The sequence below is a fragment of the Antedon mediterranea genome, chromosome 4, assembly GCF_964355755.1.
Source record: "Antedon mediterranea chromosome 4, ecAntMedi1.1, whole genome shotgun sequence".
NCBI classification, from domain to species: domain Eukaryota; kingdom Metazoa; phylum Echinodermata; class Crinoidea; order Comatulida; family Antedonidae; genus Antedon; species Antedon mediterranea.
In genome coordinates, this window is record NC_092673.1 from 150,066 (window position 1) to 170,547 (window position 20,482).

Below are 20,482 nucleotides of genomic sequence, written 5' to 3' on the forward strand. Positions count from 1 at the left end.
ACGACGATGCAAATGGAACATAATTTGAAATATGGAAAATAAATTCTCTAGAAGAAATTCTTTTTAAAATTAGAGCTTCTAGTTACCGGAAATTGCCATTTTAAGGGTTGGGGTGTGGCCACTTATGATTATGAACTGAAAAAACAAAACCCCTTTCATAATGTTTTCGTTCAATTGTCTCTATATCTGGGGATCCAATAACCTGCATGGTCTCTGAAATAGAGCAACATAATTGGCCAATAGCTAGCCTCTTCGGATTTGTTGTGCTGCCTATATCGCACACACGGTAGTTTTCGAGCAGCCTTCCTATCCGAAGAGTCGATGAAGTCCGAAACGAAAGGATGGAAGAACTATTGTACGGAAAACCCGAACAGATCTGTTTTTACGATATGATATTGTGTAAGGTGATATGTATTAACAAAATATTTTATTTTTGTTCTGTGGTAATATTATTTTTTTGGATGTTCAAAAAACACAAAATTATGCCAGATTATGCTAAAAACGGCTAAATAATGCCGCGGCATTATGCCAGATGCCGTGGGCCTCCAAATAATGCCAAAAAGCATAATAATGCCAGAAATGGCAACTATGGATACGTTTAGGATTAATGTTAGGGTTAGATGTTTGATTACCGCCATAGCCTAATTGGCCAATATTAAAGTGACGTAACACTATATAACTTATACCAAAGAACTTACCGTATAACACAAGAATCTCCTGTTCGTCCGAAGCGCGTAACAATTTCGAAAGGCATTGTGGGATAGAATAGAGCTATGGGTGGCGCCATTGTGAGCCATGGAGTAGGGCGCCCGCATCAAATTAGAAAGTCAAAATCATAGAGGGGATCTACTAATGCTCTAGGGGGTATAGAGTAATTGACTGAGGAGTAGGGCGCCCGCATCAAATTAGAAAGTCAAAATCATAGAGGGGATCTGCTAATACTCTAGGGGGTAGAGTAATTGACTTCCTAGTTTGGAGGGGGCGCTGCTCCATGCTGTGAAATGGCGTCGCCCAGTTTGACCTTTTAACCCTGTACTTCCGATACTGTGTTTTGAATGCAAATTGAAGAACAGGAGATTCTTGTGTTATAAGTTCTTTGCTTATACTCAAAATGAAAAGAGACATCATACACGCGAAATATAGACCTCACTACTGTCAGATTTCCTTTCTGCATGCTCTTAATAATTAAAAAAACAAGTCGTATATCTTGAATTGACGATGTAAATACAGCTGATTGTGTATAGATAATAAAAAAATAATTTATTATAGTAAATAGTAATAGTGAAACTAATTATTATTTTCGAGACAAAATCCAAGAAATCGCTAGAAAATTAATTATTTTTACTTTATGAAATGAAGGATCAACTCACGCCATACACACAATGTCAATAACAAACATGACTTTTCGTCTCATACTTATTTATTTAAATAAAACTTAATGAAATAAAATACATCCTGTCAATGTTCTTGGTATTCTTTTTTCATTCTACCGCTGTTGATTCAACTATAGCTTCGGGGGATTCGTCTTCTAATGGAGATGATGGTAACGGCATAGATATATTGTCATCCTGTGGAGATAACCACGTTGGTTAATCGTTGGTATATAAATAATAATAACTAGCAGTAATGATCACATTTATTTTAATAGATCAGAAGAGAACGATGACCTTTGGTAAATGTCATGTGCTGCTGCACTGATTTTGTAATAATAATGTCGGATTCACATTATTACTGTTAACACTAATATTCGGATATTTTTCTTCCTAAAATTGTATGTTTTAGAATTTTTTTATAAACTTCTTGAAGTTGCAATCATTTTTTATAATATAATAGAATAATAATATAAAACTGAAAAGTAGAATCAGTGACTACTAAAATGAACAAGATCATGATATACATTGTTCCGATATGAACCATAATACAATTATTTATACTAGTCTTGTTATTTAATAAGAAGGATATTACTCTGGTATACAAACAATTGAATAATAAACTTTAAATATTGAATTAACTAATATTGAATAGTACTTTCATTATGAACAAGTCGTACCGTATATTGAATTAACTAATATTGAATAGCACTTTCATTATGAACAAGTCGTGGAAAAGTACAGCTGATCAAACGCGTATAATTCTCGAGAAAAGGAGAATAAAACACATTTTACACAATTGATATATTAAACACTCGGCAGCACAAATAGCAGTTATTTTTCATTTTGTTTATTTATTAATACCAATTGTATTTGAGAGAAATTTTATTACAGCATAAAAAGAAACAAACTGTTACCTAACACCACCATACAAAATTGAAAATAGAAATTGAGTTGATGAGCAACAAGGCCAACAGCTATAAGTCGCGTGCTAAAACGCATAGTGATACCGGACCGACAGACAGACCGACAGACCGACCGACCGACATAGTGAACTAGAGTCGCGTTCACGCGACTAAAAACGGGACACTAAAAAGACTTTTATTCTAAACATTGTAGACCCCTGAATCATAATGATTGTATTTTTGGTCATTCTGTGGTTTAAACGGACTGGATGGTCAGTGGTCATTCTGTGGTTTAAACGGGCTTGATGGTCAATGGTCATTCTATTGTTTAAATGGTCAATGTTACTCAATGAGTCCAATTTACCTTTGTCATAGGGTTGTCACATATTATAACTGACGAAAAAATGTCACATTCTGTGGCGTTTTTATGCGTTGTTACTATATCCACCTGTTGAGAAACAATGATAATGGTTATGATTTGTAGTGAAAGTTATTCGTGATGTTATTGATTGTAATATTTTGTGTGATGCAGTATTTTGCAAAAATTTTACAGAAAGCGGATAAAAAATAAATTATGAATACCTTATTAGATTTCAGGTAAAACGGGAAATACGTGTTATCTGCAGACGGTCTGGTTAATGAAAGAAAAATGAAATGTCCATAGAGAAGAGTGGCGTGCTCAACACCATTGATGATCTTAGTTCTATAGGGAAAAAACACTGTGTTATAAAACCAAAGAAGGCTAATAAAAAATCAAACATTATATAATTTCACTTTCCTTCGTCTACAAGGACGTTAAGATGTTGGTCTCATCATCAAACACATACACACCTATTAGCAATTCATATTTTGATAACATTTTATAACAAACCTTTTCAATTTTGCAATGAGACTATTTGACATCCATACAGTAATTGGAACAGCGAGAAACCAGAATGTAAATACTGCCAGAAATATCAGATAGAAATTGATCTTATTGGCATTCTTTTTGATTGTGAAAAACCCGGCATAGTACATCCACAGCATTCCTGTTATTTTGATGATAAAAACTTGTTGTAAACTTTTAAAGGTATTAGGCACTAATGGATAGTTCAATGTACTGCAACAATTATATTATAAAACCATATGACTGATATAAGATATAAAAGCCCATTCGTTACGGTACTTATAGTTTCTTTTGTACGGTATAATAATGTGTATTTGGTAATGCGTATACATTTCTCTATTTATTATTGCGTATGCGGTTCTAAGTTGATATTGATGGTTGTAATGCCAATTGATATAAGGCCCTGTTCAGACCCATGGCGTTGGACCGTTTTAGCGTACGACGCTAAAAGAATGTGTGTCTGAACTGTTGGGAATTAGCGTAACAACACGTCGTACGACGCTTCTACCGTTACGGTATTAGTGGAAAACGGTTGATAGTACCAATTGCATTAAAAGGAATATTGTTTTACTGACCTATAAACTGCAGAATAATTAATCCATAGCCCGCTACTGAAGCATATTTACTGATGACGTCACGAGGATCAAACTTTATTTCACGATAAACGTACAGTGATGAGTACGTGATACAATAACACGTCATTAATATGCAAATTTTCAAGGATGTTACTGGTCTCAATCGTGCCCTGTAATAATGCAATAAAACAGTAAATTAATTAGCAAGTGTATCATTGTGCCATTACTATTCCAATCAAGATTTTAAATTTAAATCATATTTGTTGCGAGATTCTGTAAATTTTAAGAACCAAAGAAATGGAGAAAGGAACATATTACGACAGAAAAGACGCTAAATATTTTTCAAGTATATATTTAAATAGAGATAAATAAATGAATACATATATTTTCCGGCAATAAAGAACTATTAACCTGGTCACAGTATATCCTTTTGCCACCAAAATAAGAAGTAATACAAATGTGATACTCGAACACGATGATAATATTTCTCCTGGAAATAAAAATTAAACATTTTGTTATTAAATAAGGTGTCCCATAATGATAGTTTATCATTGATTTCACTATTTATAGATAGAGACGTTTATAGGTAGTTGAATGGGTTATCCAATACACCGTACTTTAGCATTTTGAGCTACGTCGACACGCACGTGCATTCTATAGTTGCATTGTATTTACTTTGAATTACAAATTGAAATGTTACTGTACCAATCATTTCTAGATTTGGCAGTCCAATACCATTAGTTGCATATTCTATCAAAGCAACCGCTTGTAGAAAAATACTAAGAGTTTGTATATAGCAGGACCAACAGAATACCTGGTAACTAGCATGTAGAAGACGCCGTTGGTGCATTACACCTACAATAAAAAGATTAGGCCTCAATATTCATTATTGGCTCATTAGTTTTAACTTTAAAAATCTAATACCTATACACATTGGCAGGTAAAACTTGCTTATATATTATGATTGTTTAAACTATAAGTTCTTTTAATAAACATGATTTAGAAGTGTAGGCTAATGTGTATAGTGGTATTAGATCATTCACCAGTAGGTTTTTGATATTTTTTTGGTATAGACTTGTTTCTAACAAATTATAAGGCTTCGTAGGTGAAATATGTACATGATATGAAAAATACCAACAATTACTCACTTTTAAACCGGCACAACGAAAATAAAATGACGCAATATAATCCCAAAAACACGACATTGGTTTCTAGGATATCTAAAAATAAATAAGAACTTGGTGAATCAAGTTCGAGTTTAAGCGTAGGACTGGTATATAAATTTCAAAAATTCAAGGACAAATGGACAAATATGATTAAGATTATGACGTGTAATGGTCTTGTTATTGTTCATATGGTAAAGTTTATCGAAACATTGAGTAACACGACTTGAGAAATAATGATATCAATAAATCATGTCACCTTCATGCTTAAATGAATTTACCCGTTCGACTGCGTAGGCCTACTGATAGAGCTTATTCGATTGATGCCTCATCCAATATTAATGCTCCTAATGAGATTCATTAATTAGCTCATTGGTACTAATCAGTAACTAGCCATTTACTAAACTAGTTATTAGCAGACAGAACGACGACTGGTGTTTAGAGGGGAGCTCGGAACATGATGATTAATGAGTAGGCCCCCTTGTAATAATCCAGCTACATAAATTATTAGAAAATTAATTATGAAAATTGTCCTACGTCGATTTTGTATTAAGCTCCTAATAAATTACAAAATAAAAACAACCTCAACCAACACAGTAAAGTATATTATAGAAAAGCTCTGTCTTCACTATTAAACTTCTAATGACAAAAAAAATGTGATAGACCAAATATTATGGTAGTTCTATGACATCATCATGTCCATATATGGTGTTTTGTTGTAAACTGACTCACGGCGTTCATCTGCTGAGAAATGTCTATCGATTAATCGGTGTCCATTCGTCATGTTGATATTGTAGTGCAGATTTAATATTCCATTAGCCTTGCAGTTTGCAATAGTCAAATACCACCATCGTTCATCAGAATGTTCAAATGTGTGTTGTCCAAAACAAAACAGCTCCTGTAAACACAGTAACAAGTTTGACACAAAATAAATTGGTCTATTCATTGTACATATAGTCTGGGAGCACAGTGGGTTTTGTTTAGCTAAGTACTAAGATTTGAGATGTGGAGTATGTAGACATGGTCTATCGGCCCTGTTCAATTCTAAGGGGGAACCAAATTACCCCTAATAGACAGATGATGGGTGGTATATATTGATGTTTGTATTGCGCTTCGGTTATAGAATTCAGTGACGGTGTGTTCAATTTATGGAGGTTATTTTACTTTGACAAATAATTGTTGTATTGATAGAACGGTCAGAAGGTCTCGACTTGACTATTTTCTATTATATTTATTCTATGCACTAACTTGTTCGTTATCGGAATTTATTTTACAGTTTGTTGGTTGACTTAGATTAACCGTGTTCCTAAAACTGCCATCCAGCAATCCCTGCTTCTCTAGACAAGTCTGAAAATAAAAATCGTCAATTTTATTTTTCTTAACCCAAGTTTTTATCTGTTTTTAGGGCCTATATTAAAATGAATTCCATCCATTAAAAAAATCAGCAAGAAATATAGTACCAAAACGGTCACCGGCCTTTATATAAGTATAACATGTTTTTGATTGAATACCGTAATCATTAATAAATTGAACGTATCACACTCACAATAAATGAACTCATGCTTAATGGATGCACACACCCACACACACACCTACCTACATATGTATATGAATATGACATTTTTTGCACGATATTTCAATGAAGAGGGCGCTGACCAGAAAATATTAATGACATTGTTGATCTTGCAGTTTTCAAAAACAAAGGGCTACATTTGATTCATCTTAATGCTAGATCCCTTCTGCCCAAACTTTCTGAGCTCAAACTAATTGCAATCAATACCAAGGCAGACGTTATTTGTGTCACTGAGACGTACATGGCTACATACGTCAATCACAGACGACGAAATAAAAATGAATGGTTACAGCTCTGTCAGATGTGACAGAAAATCAGATGCTCATGGTGGAACTTTAATTTATATAAAAGATAGCCTTGCTTTTAATGAAGTGCCTGTAACAGCAATCAGCAATCTGGAATCGGTATGGATTGACATAATTTTACCTAAGTCTAAACCTATTCTAATAGGGTGTGTCTATCGACCACCGAATCAGCATTGCTTCATCGAGGATTTCAACACCCTAATTGGAGGCAATGAAAAAGAGACCATTATATTAGGTGATTTTAATATCAACGTTCTCGATCGAAAGAATCCCCTGACAAAACAATATGAAGAGTTGCTGAATAATCATGGCATGGACCAATTAATTAAAGAACCATCCAGAATTACGTCAACATCATCAACATTGATAGACCACATATTGTGTAACAACAAGCACACAATTACTCATAGTGGTATACTCAAATACGGTCTTAGTGACCACTTCATCACCTTTTGTATTAGAAAAAAGTCTCGTGCTAAATTAAACGAACATAAATATGCCGAGTTTCGGTCTTTAAAAAATTATACACCCGAACTACTTAATTCTGCATTATCTGAAAATATAGACTGGTCTAACGTATATAACTCAAACGATGTAAATATTGCTTTTAATAATTTTCACCAGCACCTTATAACACTAATAGATAAAATAGCTCCAATCAGGGAGTTGTAATAACAACTCCCTGCTCCAATGAAGCGTATCCGCATTAAATCAAGAACTGAAGAATGGAATTCTTAGTTTGCTGCGTGAACGAGACAGGCTACTAAAAAGGTTCACTAACAACAAAACTCATTTAGATATTTATGAAGATTATGTTAAAATTAGAAATTTAGTTCAGATTAGTATTAAAAATGCTAAAGCCGATTTTATAAAAAACAAAATATTAGAAAATAAAGCTAAACCTAAGGAACTCTGGAGAACTTTAAAAAATCTAGGTTATAGTAATAAGAACATAAGTGATGCAAAGATAGTGTTAAAAAATGGAGATAGTACTATAAATGACCCTAAAGGTATTGCAACCGAATTCAACAGATTCTTTACTCACGTTGCTCAGGATCTCAGAAATAAGTTACCTCAACAAAGCAATCAATATCTACCCGGTTCTAGTTACTTTAAAACTCATTATGATAAGAAAAATATTACCAAATTTAAGCTTGATCCTGTGAGTGAAGAATTTGTTGAAAAGTATTTAAGTTCACTAAATCCTACTAAAGCCTCAGGACCAGACAACATCCCTGCTCGTTTTCTAAAAGATGGAGCAACTTTCTTAAAAGGTCCCCTAACCCTTATAATAAACCTTTCCCTTAAAACTGAAATTGTACCAGACCAATTTAAAATAGCAAAAGTAAAGCCGATATTTAAAAAAGGCGATCGTACTGACACAAATAACTACCGCCCTGTTAGCCTATTAAGTTGTACCTCTAAGATTCTAGAAAAGGCTGTGTATGTCCAGCTAGCCAGACACCTGGTAGATAATGATGTGATAACAGATTCTCAGTCTGGTTTCAGAGAAGGGTTTTCCACTGAAACCTGTCTTACTCATTTATTGGATCATGTGAAATCAAAAATGGCCAATGGGTTTCTTACAGGATGGTTTTGCTGGACATTCGAAAGGCCTTCGATTCGGTCGATCACTTCATTCTTTGTGATAAACTCAGAAGAATCGGATGCGATTCAACTAAATGGTTCCGCTCTTACTTGTCTAATAGGAAACAATTTGTTGAAATTAAGGGAGGTAAATCAAAAAATATGGCTATTGCACATGGCGTCCCCCAAGGGAGCATATTGGGACCTTTGCTGTTCCTAGTGTACATAAATGATGTTGTTTCATCAGTTGAATCAAAATGTAAAGTGCTACTATATGCAGATGACTGTGCCATCTTGTATTCAGACCGAAACCCTAATACTATTTCGGCTGTACTTAGTGCTTCGTTAAATCTTTGTAATGAGTGGCTTATTGATAACCGACTTACAATTCATCCAGGTAAAACTGAATGCATTCTGTTGGGAACGAAACGTCGATTAAAAAATGTTTCATTCCAACTCAATGCCCTTGAATGTGATATCAAATCAACAGAGTCGGTTAGGTATTTAGGTGTCCAGATTGACCAACAGGCTTCTGGGAATCTGATTGCCAATTCAGTAATAACTAGCGCAAATAGCCGTATAAAATGTATGTACAGACAATCCAAATATCTTGATTTTGGTAGTAGGAAACTTCTCTCTTCAGCTCTAATTCAGCCTCTTTTTGACTATGCTTCCCCAGCATGGTATAATGACTCTTCTCAGGTTCACAAACTCAGGCTTCAGACTACTCAAAACAAAATATTCAGATTTATTACTCAATCAGATTCGAGATCTCATGTTGGTCAATCTGAGCTGAAATCAATCGGATATCTGAACGTCCCAGAAAGAGTTAAGTTCAAATGTTTATGCAATGTATATAAAATTTTTAATAGTTCTGCTCCAATGTATCTAAATAGTAACTTTGTTCGTATTGTTGATTACCACTCTAGAAGGACACGTAGTGCCACAAATTTAAATTATAGGATTCCAATAATTAAGGGCTGCGAACAAAAAACTTTTTATTACAACTCAATAAAAGCCTGGAACGCTATACCATTATATGTTAAAAGTAATATTTCATTAGAAAATGTTTAATTGTCACTAAAAAAGCATCTCCTCAACATTTAATTCTCATGTGCAATAAATTATAAAAAGGTTTTAGCATAATGCAGTAAATCAATAATTTTCTGTAATCTGTAAATTAAGAATAAATAATATAAATATAATAAGGGTAAAAATTAATTGTAATTTTGTTACTTTAGTGCAATAAATCAATTTTTGTATATATCTTATTATAAATCTTTCTTAAAACTGAAAATTAGGATTACATTTTTGATAAGTGTTAGATAAACTGTTATTTTTAAACTTTTATATTTTTATACCATTTTTTAAGGATTCTTTTGATGTAATTTGTATGTTCTTTATCAGTTCCTTGTTTTTAGGACCCAAGGGAAAATAAGTTTTTAACTTTTCTTGGCATTCCTTGTAATCAAGGCCTGTGTTTCTGTGCAATTGTTTTTTCTACTTTTTTTTTTTGCATTGTTTTTATTGTTTTTTAACCTTGATTACTAAATAAAGAAATTCAAAATTCAAATGATACAAAAATGATTCATAATTGCAAATATTACCAGAGTATCTTCATGTTTTCTAATGAATGGCCATTGTGTAACGTCATCGTTAAATATAAGAAACTGATAGCAGCATTCAGACTAAAAGAAAAGTATTTAGTATTAGTAACAACGGTAGGTACACAGGTCTGTGGTACTTATGTTTTGTTTTATTATTTCGGCAATCTTGAACCAACAAGCATTCAAACATCGTTCATTTTATTACTAAAAACGGGATCAGGATGAACGGGAACAGAATGAACAGGATCAGGATGAAACACGTACAAAACACGTACAAAACAATGTGTCAATCAATGTATTTTTTAAATGTGTTATTCAAATAAATAATACTATTAGAAATGTTAACCGTTGACAGTACTTACCAGCGGATAATGAAAATTAAAAACTAATTCTCCGTATTCATTTGGTTGGAAAACGAATCGAGATAGAAACACAAAGTTCTAGAGAAATTAAACAAATAGACAGTTTAAAGTATTTTGGAGGCCCATTAAACGTTAAGTAACTAGGCTTAACCGTCCGTGGTCGTGTACTGAAATTTAGATAGATGGCAAACTGACAAACAATTGTTTTTACCTGCTGTTTTTCGTTTATTGTGCCACTGACGTGTTTCGAAACAGTTGATTGTGTCCCAAATATTATAATCAACCCTATAAATTTGAAAAATGTATCCATTTCATTCTGAATATATTGTCCCTTTTCCCCCGACGAGATGTAGATTTTATTTTGTTTTTATTACGTTGTCATGCCAAATGGTAGGTAGGTCCTCCTCGCGTGCGTGCCACAACATTACCGCGTACATGCGTTACTATGACCGTTGTTTCCATGGCCAGTAACTGTTTTGTTTCCACGGCTGCTACACATGGCTACGCATTTCCGTACGCATTTCTGTTTTACAATATGAAGACGCAATTGAATTCATATTATTAAATATTATTATATTATTATTATTGTTATTAAATATTATTAGTGATATTATTTTAATCCAAAAAACTGTTTCCTTCTCTTTTGTATTTAAATACTGTACTACCTGGACGTACCAGAAAACTTGGGCAATTTTGTTTTCTACAATAAAGTGTAATAATAATAATTGGATTTATTTATTTGAGTTGACTGTCGGAGCGTGTTGGGCAAAACTCCATTTTAAATATACCGATATTCGAAAATGTCGATTTTTCAAACTTCAAAACAGACTAATAGTGCAATAGCTTTCAAACATCCAAATCAATAACTGGAAAGATAGGTCTAGTGCCCTCTAAACTGTATGTGACGTAGAATACATGAAAAAGAGTGCATGATGATACATATATTATTAATGCCCTCTAAATATCCAAAGTTCAGTAATACAGTATATTGTAGTCAATTTTATTATAGATGAATTCCTCAAAAAATACAATACAAAAGATTTGGTGACAAAACATTAGGATTATTTTTGAAAGCTTTTGTCTTTCCACTTCCATGACAATCAAACATAATGTATATTGATCAAGTTGATTGGTTCAATAGACGTGACGTAATATCTATATATAATATTGGAAATTCCAGATTTCCTATCTTTCTAATTCAACTCTCAATTTCTCGGAATGGTTGTTTAGTATACGAGTTATGAACTCCCATTTCTTTTTTAGGTGAGCATATTGTTTTACTATTTTATAATTATGTGCTAAGCTAATTAAATGTGCATCATAAAAAAATGTGTTTTTGAGTTTCCATTTTGTCTTTAACCTGCGATACTGGATAAAAATACATGGTAATAATAATACAAATAATAATATGATAATCATCCTTGGTGGCATATCAAGGAAGTATAATCAATATATTATAGCTGATTGCCAAATACAATTCGGTAAAGTACAATGGCTCAGAGGTTGACGAGAGTAGTACTATAACCTATGGGCGGCCAATAGGGCCAATATTCATAAAAATAATCAAAGATCATTTCTCATATTTAGTTATATTTATTTACTCAGTCAATTTACTTTAAATGAATTCCTTAATTTATATAAAATATATTTTAATTTCTATATTATGAGTATGGCCCAACCAGCCACCCAAGCCCACCATCGATTTTTTTTTCATGTTTACCGAAGCGTTCAATCAGGTTTGTTAAACATTTTGCTGTAGGCCGAACGGAAATACTTTCTTTGTAAATTCTATACGTTAACAGATACAGACAGATAACAACATTGTGATATTATTCTACTTTGCACGTAGGTCTAACTAATGGAAGAACAGTTCGTTAGCATGTTGGTAGTAGGTAGCATGATTATCCTAGTGATCGTGTGCTTGGCAATCTACATAATATACAAGAAATGTAGGTCTACTAAACCTCCACCTTATTGTGAACTGAAGGAATCCGTATCGTACCAGCATTCACGACCAGCGTATGTACTCGATAGAGAAGTCACAGTTACTGTGATTCAAGGAGATATTACCGAAGAACAAGTTGATGTCATTGTAAACGCAGCGAATGGCAGACTTCAACATGGTGGCGGTGTTGCTAGAGCAATTGCCAGTAAAGCTGGTAACGAAATTAACAAAGAAGGACAGCGAAAATTGAATCTTCGTGAAGGACACAAACTTAATGTGTCAGAGGTTTTGCATACAAGTGGTTATAATTTGCCAGCTAAATACGTCATCCACGCCGTTGGACCAGTTCGCGGAAAGGACCACTCATTCAGACCACTCCTGCACAAGACATTTTTAAATTGTCTTGAATACGCAGAAATGCTTGAAGCACAATCCATTGCTATTCCCTTGATCAGTTCTGGAATCTACGGCGGTGGTAAGAGCGAGTGTGCGGAATCTTTAGTTAATGCCGTCATTGAATTTTCTCAAAATCACGACTTTATGATACTGAAAACAATTCGACTGGTAAACATAGATGATGAAGCAACTCGAGCAATTAATACAATATTACCAATTGCATTGGAGAAAACAGGACAAAAACAATCATACTAAATAGTTTCTGTAAGCCCAGGGAAGAGCTAAATTGTAGTTTAACTCTTCCCTGGTAAGCATGCAATCGAACTATAGTTCGTAGCCTATGTTACGAAAAACATGGACATATAAATGTATAGGTCTATGGATATACGAATCGAAGAATAGTTTCTGTCTTTAACGGGGAGCAAAATATAGGTGGAACATTGTACAAACAAAATGTTAAATTATTTTTTGTTAATGTCAGTATGAAATATTATTGGAAGTTCTAGATTTTTCATTTTTTGTCAATGTTATAACAATTCAATGACGTAGGTAGCTTGTATACAAAACATTACACACCTTTATTTCCTTACATGTTTATTGAAGCGTTTATGTTATTATTAGTTGGTATGTATGGATTGAATGAACCTTAAGTCTGTTCCTATACACGATGTTAGCATGTATGGATTGAATGAACCTTAAGTCTGTTCCTATACACGATGTTAGCATGTATGGATTGAATGAACCTTAAGTCTGTTCCTATACACGATGTTAGCATGTATGGATTGAATAAACCTTAAGTCTGTTCCTATACACGATGTTAGTATGTATGGATTGAATGAACCTTAAGTCTGTTCCTATACACGATGTTAGCATGTATGGATTGAATGAACCTTAAGTCTGTTCCTATACACGATGTTAGCATGTATGGATTGAATGAACCTTAAGTCTGTTCCTATACACGATGTTAGCATGTATGGATTGAATGAACCTTAAGTCTGTTCCTATACACGATGTTAGCATGTATGCATTGAATGAACCTTAAGTCTGTTCCTATACATGATGTTAGCATGTATGCATTGAATGAACCTTAAGTCTGTTCCTATACACGATGTTAGCATGTATGGATTGAATGAACCTTAAAAGTCTGTTCCTATACACTATGTTAGCATGTATGGATTGAATGAACCTTAAGTCTGTTCCTATACACGATGTTAGCATGTATGGATTGAATAAACCTTAAGTCTGTTCCTATACACGATGTTAGCATGTATGGATTGAATAAACCTTAAGTCTGTTCCTATACACGATGTTAGCATGTATGGATTGAATGAACCTTAAGTCTGTTCCTATACACGATGTTAGCATGTATGGATTGAATAAACCTTAAGTCTGTTCCTATACACGATGTTAGTATGTATGGATTGAATGAACCTTAAGTCTGTTCCTATACACGATGTTAGTATGTATGGATTGAATGAACCTTAAGTCTGTTCCTATACACGATGTTAGCATGTATGGATTGAATGAACCTTAAGTCTGTTCCTATACACGATGTTAGCATGTATGGATTGAATGAACCTTAAGTCTGTTCCTATACACGATGTTAGCATGTATGGATTGAATAAACCTTAAGTCTGTTCCTATACACGATGTTAGTATGTATGGATTGAATGAACCTTAAGTCTGTTCCTATACACGATGTTAGTATGTATGGATTGAATGAACCTTAAGTCTGTTCCTATACACGATGTTAGCATGTATGGATTGAATGAACCTTAAGTCTGTTCCTATACACGATGTTAGCATGTATGGATTGAATGAACCTTAAGTCTGTTCCTATACACGATGCTAGCATATATGGATTGAATGAACCTTAAGTCTGTTCCTATACACGATGTTAGCATGTATGGATTGAATGAACCTTAAGTCTGTTCCTATACACGATGTTAGCATGTATGGATTGAATAAACCTGGATCCGCCCCTGGGAGTGACCTGGTTTAATGTTTTTAAAGTAATATATAGGCCTAAGCATTATTTTTATAAAATTCTGTTCCTATACACGATGTTTACGTGATACTAACTATACATTTACTTCTTTTAGAGAAAGTCATCAATACATTATATTTCAGTTAGGTGATTCTAATTAAAATGTGTTTACCAAAGGAACATTTTATATACTTCTTTTGTGTTTTATCTGTTTGCTATCTCGATGTGTTATGTTTTATAAATCTTTATAATACCAAGATCAAAGTCCAAGCTGTTTTCAATAAAACATCAATAGCTATGGCTCATTAATTAACAAATGCTAGTTTGCTTTTATTGTGTTATCTGTTAACAACTTTATTGGTAGACCTAAGATGCTTTTGAGTTTGACGAATTCGACTTACTGTAAGTTTAACAAAAGAGGAGAAATAAAAGGTGACTATTTTTCATTGTTAGCATGTAATTGGAACATTGTTATAACGGTAGAATACAAGTTACTTTAGTATAACCTTAAACGTAAGCGTCTGTATTATAAGGTCCTTATTAACTGATATTTGTGCTGGAAAAGCACGTTACATATGACGCCATGTTACCGCTTGATTGGCTAAAGTAGCTGTGGAACGCTGACACTCAATTTCATACAGTTGTGTGTGTATGAAACGCCGCTCAGAAACATACGTAGAATGATCTCATTTTGTGCACTAAATAAGAACACGGTCAGGATTTGTTTATTATCGCTAATTATTTTTCAATTTTCTGATGTTTGATATCCATATTCTACTTTATACTTAGGTAAAAATGGAAGCACGGTTCTTTATCATGATGTTAATTATCATAGCTGTTGTATGTTTCCTAGCTGCAATCGTTTCAATCGCAATTGTGTGTAGTTGGGTAAAAGACGAGTTTCTATACACGTCCATTGACACCAGTCATAAAACTGAAAGTCAGCAACCAAAGCAAACTGATGAGAGATGTACACCACAATCACGACCAACGTATGTATTCGACAGAGACGTCACAGTTACCGTGATTCAAGGAGATATTACCGAAGAACAAGTTGATGTCATTGTAAACGCAGCGAATGGCAGACTTCAACATGGTGGCGGTGTTGCTAGAGCAATTGCCAGTAAAGCTGGTAACGAAATTAACAAAGAAGGACAGCGAAAATTGAATCTTCGTGAAGGACACAAACTTAATGTGTCAGAAGTTTTGCATACAAGTGGTTATAATTTGCCAGCTAAATACGTCATCCACGCTGTTGGACCAGTACGCGGAAAAGACCACTCATTCAGACCACTTCTGCACAAGACATTTTTAAATTGTCTTGAATACGCAGAAATGCTTGAAGCACAATCCATTGCTATTTCCTTGATCAGTTCTGGAATCTACGGCGGTGGTAAGAACGAGTGTGCGAAATCTTTAGTTAATGCCGTCATTGAATTTTCTGAAAATCACGACTTTATGATACTGAAAACAATTCGGCTGGTAAACATAGATGATGAAGCAACTCAGGAAATTAATACTATATTATCAACAACATTGGAGAATGCTGAAAAAAGAGTAATGGACGGTTAATAATAATCATAATCCTAATATTATTATATTGAGTAATGGACGGTTAATAATAATCATAATCCTAATATTATTATATTGAGTAATGGACGGTTAATAATAATCATAATCCTAATATTATTATATTGAGTAATGGACGGTTAATAATAATCATAATCCTAATATTATTATATTGAGTAATGGACGGTTAATAATAATCATAATCCTAATATTATTATATTGAGTAATGGACGGTTAATAATAATCATAATCCTAATATTATTATATTGAGTAATGGACGGTTAATAATAATCATAATCCTAATATTATTATATTGAGTAATGGACGGTTAATAATAATCATAATCCTAATATTATTATATTGAGTAATGGACGGTTAATAATAATCATAATCCTAATATTATTATATTGAGTAATGGACGGTTAATAATAATCATAATCCTAATATTATTATATTGAGTAATGGACGGTTAATAATAATCATAATCCTAATATTATTATATTGACTTATTTAGCATGTACTTAGTGACGTTAATTTTGTCGTGAAATATCAATTAAGAAAAGTACAATTTTGATTTAAGACGTGGACAACATCTACAGAAATACCCTAGTAGCTTGACTTTGTAAATAGAAACGTTGTTCCATTATTACGACTAAATTGTAATACATGTTATATAAGACGTAAAAGTAAGAGGAGGCATTAAATTGTTTAGAATATATATACTTGGTTTTTATTAAAACAAAATTTATTAAATTATTATTATTATTTAATTACTAATAACTAGTCTGAACAGTTTCAAGACCAACTCGAAGACGTCGCTATTCGCTGATGTATACTCACGTTGCTAATACACAAAGCGCCGGCGCTATACCGGTACAAGTTTTCATTTATTGTTATTATTATAAACCAAAGAGTATATTATATTATAGGTAATATATGATTTACAACTATTGTTGAGTTGATTTTGTATTTTAGATTTTGAATTTTGTTAGTTGATTGCTAATTTGTTTCATTTGTTTGTTTGTTATTATTATTATTATTATTGTCATGACACATATTCATACCCAAGAAAAAGAGTGAAAAACTCCCAACGAACCATTACCAACATTGTCTGATGGATGCCTTGTCATAAACCCATAAAAAGTAAGTCAATAATCAGAAGCATTTATTGATGGGAAACCACAGATGCTGAATATTCAGTGATGTACTGTACGTCATGTCACTCGTAGCAAAGATTACACTACGAACGAAGACAGATGCTGAATATTCAGTGATGTACTGTACGTCATGTCACTCGTAGCAAAGATGTCACTACGTACGAACACAGATGCTGAATATTCAGTGATGTACTGTACGTCATGTCACTCGTAGCAAAGATGTCACTACGAACGAACACAGATGCTGAATATTCAGTGATGTACTGTACGTCATGTCACTCGTCGAGCAAAGATGTCACTACGAACTAACACAGATGCTGGAATATTCAGTGATGTACTGTACGTCGTGTCACTCGTAGCAAAGATGTCACTACGAACGAAGACAGATGCTGAATATTCAGTGATGTACGTACGTCGTGTCACTCGTAGCAAAGATGTCACTACGAACGAACACAGATGCTGAATATTCAGTGATGTACTGTACGTCATGTCACTCGTAGCAAAGATGTCACTACGAACGAAGACAGATGCTGAATATTCAGTGATGTACTGTACGTCATGTCACTCGTCGAGCAAAGATGTCACTACGAACGAAGACAGATGCTGAATATTCAGTGATGTACTGTACGTCGTGTCACTCGTAGCAAAGATGTACTGCGAACGAAGACAGATGCTGAATATTCAGTGATGTACTGTACGTCGTGTCACTCGTAGCAAAGATGTCACTACGAACTAACACAGATGCTGAATATTCAGTGATGTACTGTACGTCGTGTCACTCGTAGCAAAGATGTCACTACGAACTCACACAGATGCTGGAATATTCAGTGATGTACTATACGTCATGTCACTCGTAGCAAAGATGTCACTACGAACTCACACAGATGCTGAATATTCAGTGATGTACTGTACGTCATGTCACTCGTAGCAAAGATGTCACTACGAACGAAGACAGATGCTGAATATTCAGTGATGTACTATACGTCGTGTCACTCGTATAGCAAAGATGTCACTAGGAACGAACACAATTTCGATAATAAAACTGTGATTCGTCATCTTTTCCGTTATCGTCGTCAATTTCCACCATTAGTATTTTTCGACATTATTTGATTTTACTGCGTGGGATTGGTATCCAAAAGTTTGTTAAACACGACTAAATTCCAAAACTAATTTAACCTAAATTAAATGAATATTTCATAGCTATAAATGAGAGATTACGATGCACAATATTCTCTTTATGAATTGCTATATTTCTGTAAAATGCTAAATAAGACCGAAAGAGATGAAAATGTGACTTACCTGACCGTCGTCGTTAAACGGATTATACCGTTAATGTTGTAATTAAAGTGCTTGTATTGAACATTTAACTCGTTCATAGCGGGACGGATTAATTTGCAAGAAGTTTTAGTAGGGAATGAGAAGCGTTACAAGATCTATCTATCGGGTGTAGTCATCTTTACTGTAACATATTGTGTGGGAAAGAAATTATTGATCGATTTTACTGAACTTATTTGTTGTCATGACGGTTATTGATTGACAGTTTCATTTGTTAAATGATATATGTATGTATTTGTTTACTGACGAACAAACATATGCATAATATTGATAATTGACCGATTATTGAATGATGATTGAATGAACCATTGGTTGATCAATCTCTCATTAGATTCACAAAATTTAAGTTGTAGTATTTACCTCTCTTTTGCAAAGTAATGATTAAATGAATGGATGTCAAATAAGAGTAAAGCTCGTACACTCAGTTTAGCCACTTTAAACACTGACTACCGTACATGACAAAAACAAAATAATTATGGCAACTTAAGTATTAAAAAGGTTGGTAGGTTTAATTTTAACTAATAATATTTTTTTATAATATATTATTTTAAACCGTTAGGATTCCAAACATCTGATATGAATTATCAAATATATATTTAGAAATAAAAAACGGATGAATATTTGCGACTACATGTAGACCTAAAGGATGCCTGCAATGAATTAAATGGTATAGTGATATTTATGACTCGTTGCATTATGTTAAGCAAATACATATCTTAATAACTAGGTCACACTCATTATAAATACTTTTAAATGTTGGCTACCTTGTTATACCACAGTGTGTCTGCGGATATCCAGGGTCCTAGTTATACCACAGTGTGTCTGCGGATATCCAGGGTCCGAACAACACGCTGTGATGGGCAACTAAGTTCGACATAAATCAATTTCAACATTCTTTGCATTTAGATAATTTATTAATTTGTTTTTCAAATTGACGTAGAATAATGAGAATGTTGGAGATGGATGTTATGCAAAAAAAAATGGCGCCAAAATGAATTTGAATGGTATGTCCCCCCGGTGAGTTAGAGTCCATTTCTTATTCCGTCATGTGAATGTAAAGATATTTATAATCATTTTAAACTTCGTACAAGTCAAGTTGTAATATCCGTTCGTTCTTAAAACCACTTGTTATATTTACAGTTACTGTGGTATAGTGTCAGACGTAATTGTGTTTCTTTACAACCATCCTCATAAGCAATCAACTCAACTAATTGTTGATTTGGTGGTAGGCGGCGATGATTAATGGATAACGGCACGACTTCAATTCTACGTTGTATCACGGATATTACAGGAGGTAAGAAGGTTCGTTAGAACACTTAGGCCTACGACATTTCAAATAGCACTTAATGACTTACCAAAATATCAATTAATAGCTGTGAACAATAATCGATTTCACATTATTAAATAATCAAGTGCATTGATTTTTCTTAGCCAAATGTACATATTGTCTGGGATAATATTCATAACCTAGGAGTATTAGAGTCCTATTAAAAAGTCAATGATAACACATTTTGGAATGGTAAGAGAAAATGAATGGTTAATACGCGACCTACAACGAATACTGCAAGAAAACAGACGGCAAACGTAAAACAGGCCTATTAATCTATATTATAAGTGAGAGAGTTTGTCTGTTTGTCTGTCTGTTTGTTTGTTTGTTTGTCTGTTTGTTCGTTATACAAATTTTTGTTACTGCACGTAATCTTACATATGGGGTATCAAAATGACCGCAATTGTACCGGGAATGTTCTAAGCTATATTTC

General features: G+C 33.5%; 3 protein-coding genes across 3 annotated transcripts in view; 2 read left to right on the plus strand and 1 right to left on the minus strand.

Annotated features, from left to right (window-relative positions):
• Positions 1–1,373: 1,373 nt before the first annotated feature.
• LOC140047484 (transmembrane protein 145-like) lies at positions 1,374–10,680 on the minus strand. The gene is made up of 13 exons (XM_072092525.1): positions 10,545–10,680; positions 10,334–10,411; positions 9,972–10,052; positions 6,148–6,246; positions 5,632–5,797; positions 4,885–4,956; positions 4,442–4,591; positions 4,148–4,226; positions 3,737–3,906; positions 3,147–3,303; positions 2,858–2,978; positions 2,640–2,723; positions 1,374–1,568 (listed from the first exon to the last, which is right to left on the minus strand). Exons 1-13 carry the CDS (start codon positions 10,641–10,643, stop codon positions 1,482–1,484), a joined length of 1,443 nt encoding a protein of 480 aa, XP_071948626.1. The 5' UTR covers positions 10,644–10,680; the 3' UTR covers positions 1,374–1,481.
• An 855-nt stretch (positions 10,681–11,535) lies between these two features.
• Positions 11,536–15,096, plus strand: LOC140047486 (O-acetyl-ADP-ribose deacetylase-like). Its single transcript, XM_072092526.1, has 2 exons — positions 11,536–11,596; positions 12,183–15,096. Exon 2 carries the CDS (start codon positions 12,192–12,194, stop codon positions 12,927–12,929), a length of 738 nt encoding a protein of 245 aa, XP_071948627.1. The 5' UTR covers positions 11,536–11,596; positions 12,183–12,191; the 3' UTR covers positions 12,930–15,096.
• Positions 15,097–19,935: 4,839 nt separating this feature from the next.
• The window catches only part of LOC140047487 (uncharacterized), a 32,563-nt gene continuing 32,016 nt past the window's right edge, over positions 19,936–20,482 (plus strand). The window contains exon 1 of the mRNA XM_072092528.1: positions 19,936–20,016. The gene's annotated coding sequence lies outside the window, so the exon portion shown is untranslated. The remainder of the gene's footprint in view (positions 20,017–20,482) is intronic.

What these genes read in the sequence shown, in the direction of transcription:
- LOC140047484 (XM_072092525.1), bottom strand. Translation starts at nt 10,643, where the DNA reads ATGGATACATTTTTCAAATTTATAGGGTTGATTATAATATTTGGGACA. An exon ending in TAAATTCCGATAACGAACAA is followed by an intron (nt 5,798 to 6,147) that starts GTTAGTGCATAG and finishes CTGTGTTTACAG; the next exon opens with GAGCTGTTTTGTTTTGGACA. An exon ending in GCCAAATCTAGAAATGATTG is followed by an intron (nt 4,227 to 4,441) that starts GTACAGTAACAT and finishes TTTTATTTCCAG; the next exon opens with GAGAAATATTATCATCGTGT.
- LOC140047486 (XM_072092526.1), top strand. Translation starts at nt 12,192, where the DNA reads ATGGAAGAACAGTTCGTTAGCATGTTGGTAGTAGGTAGCATGATTATC.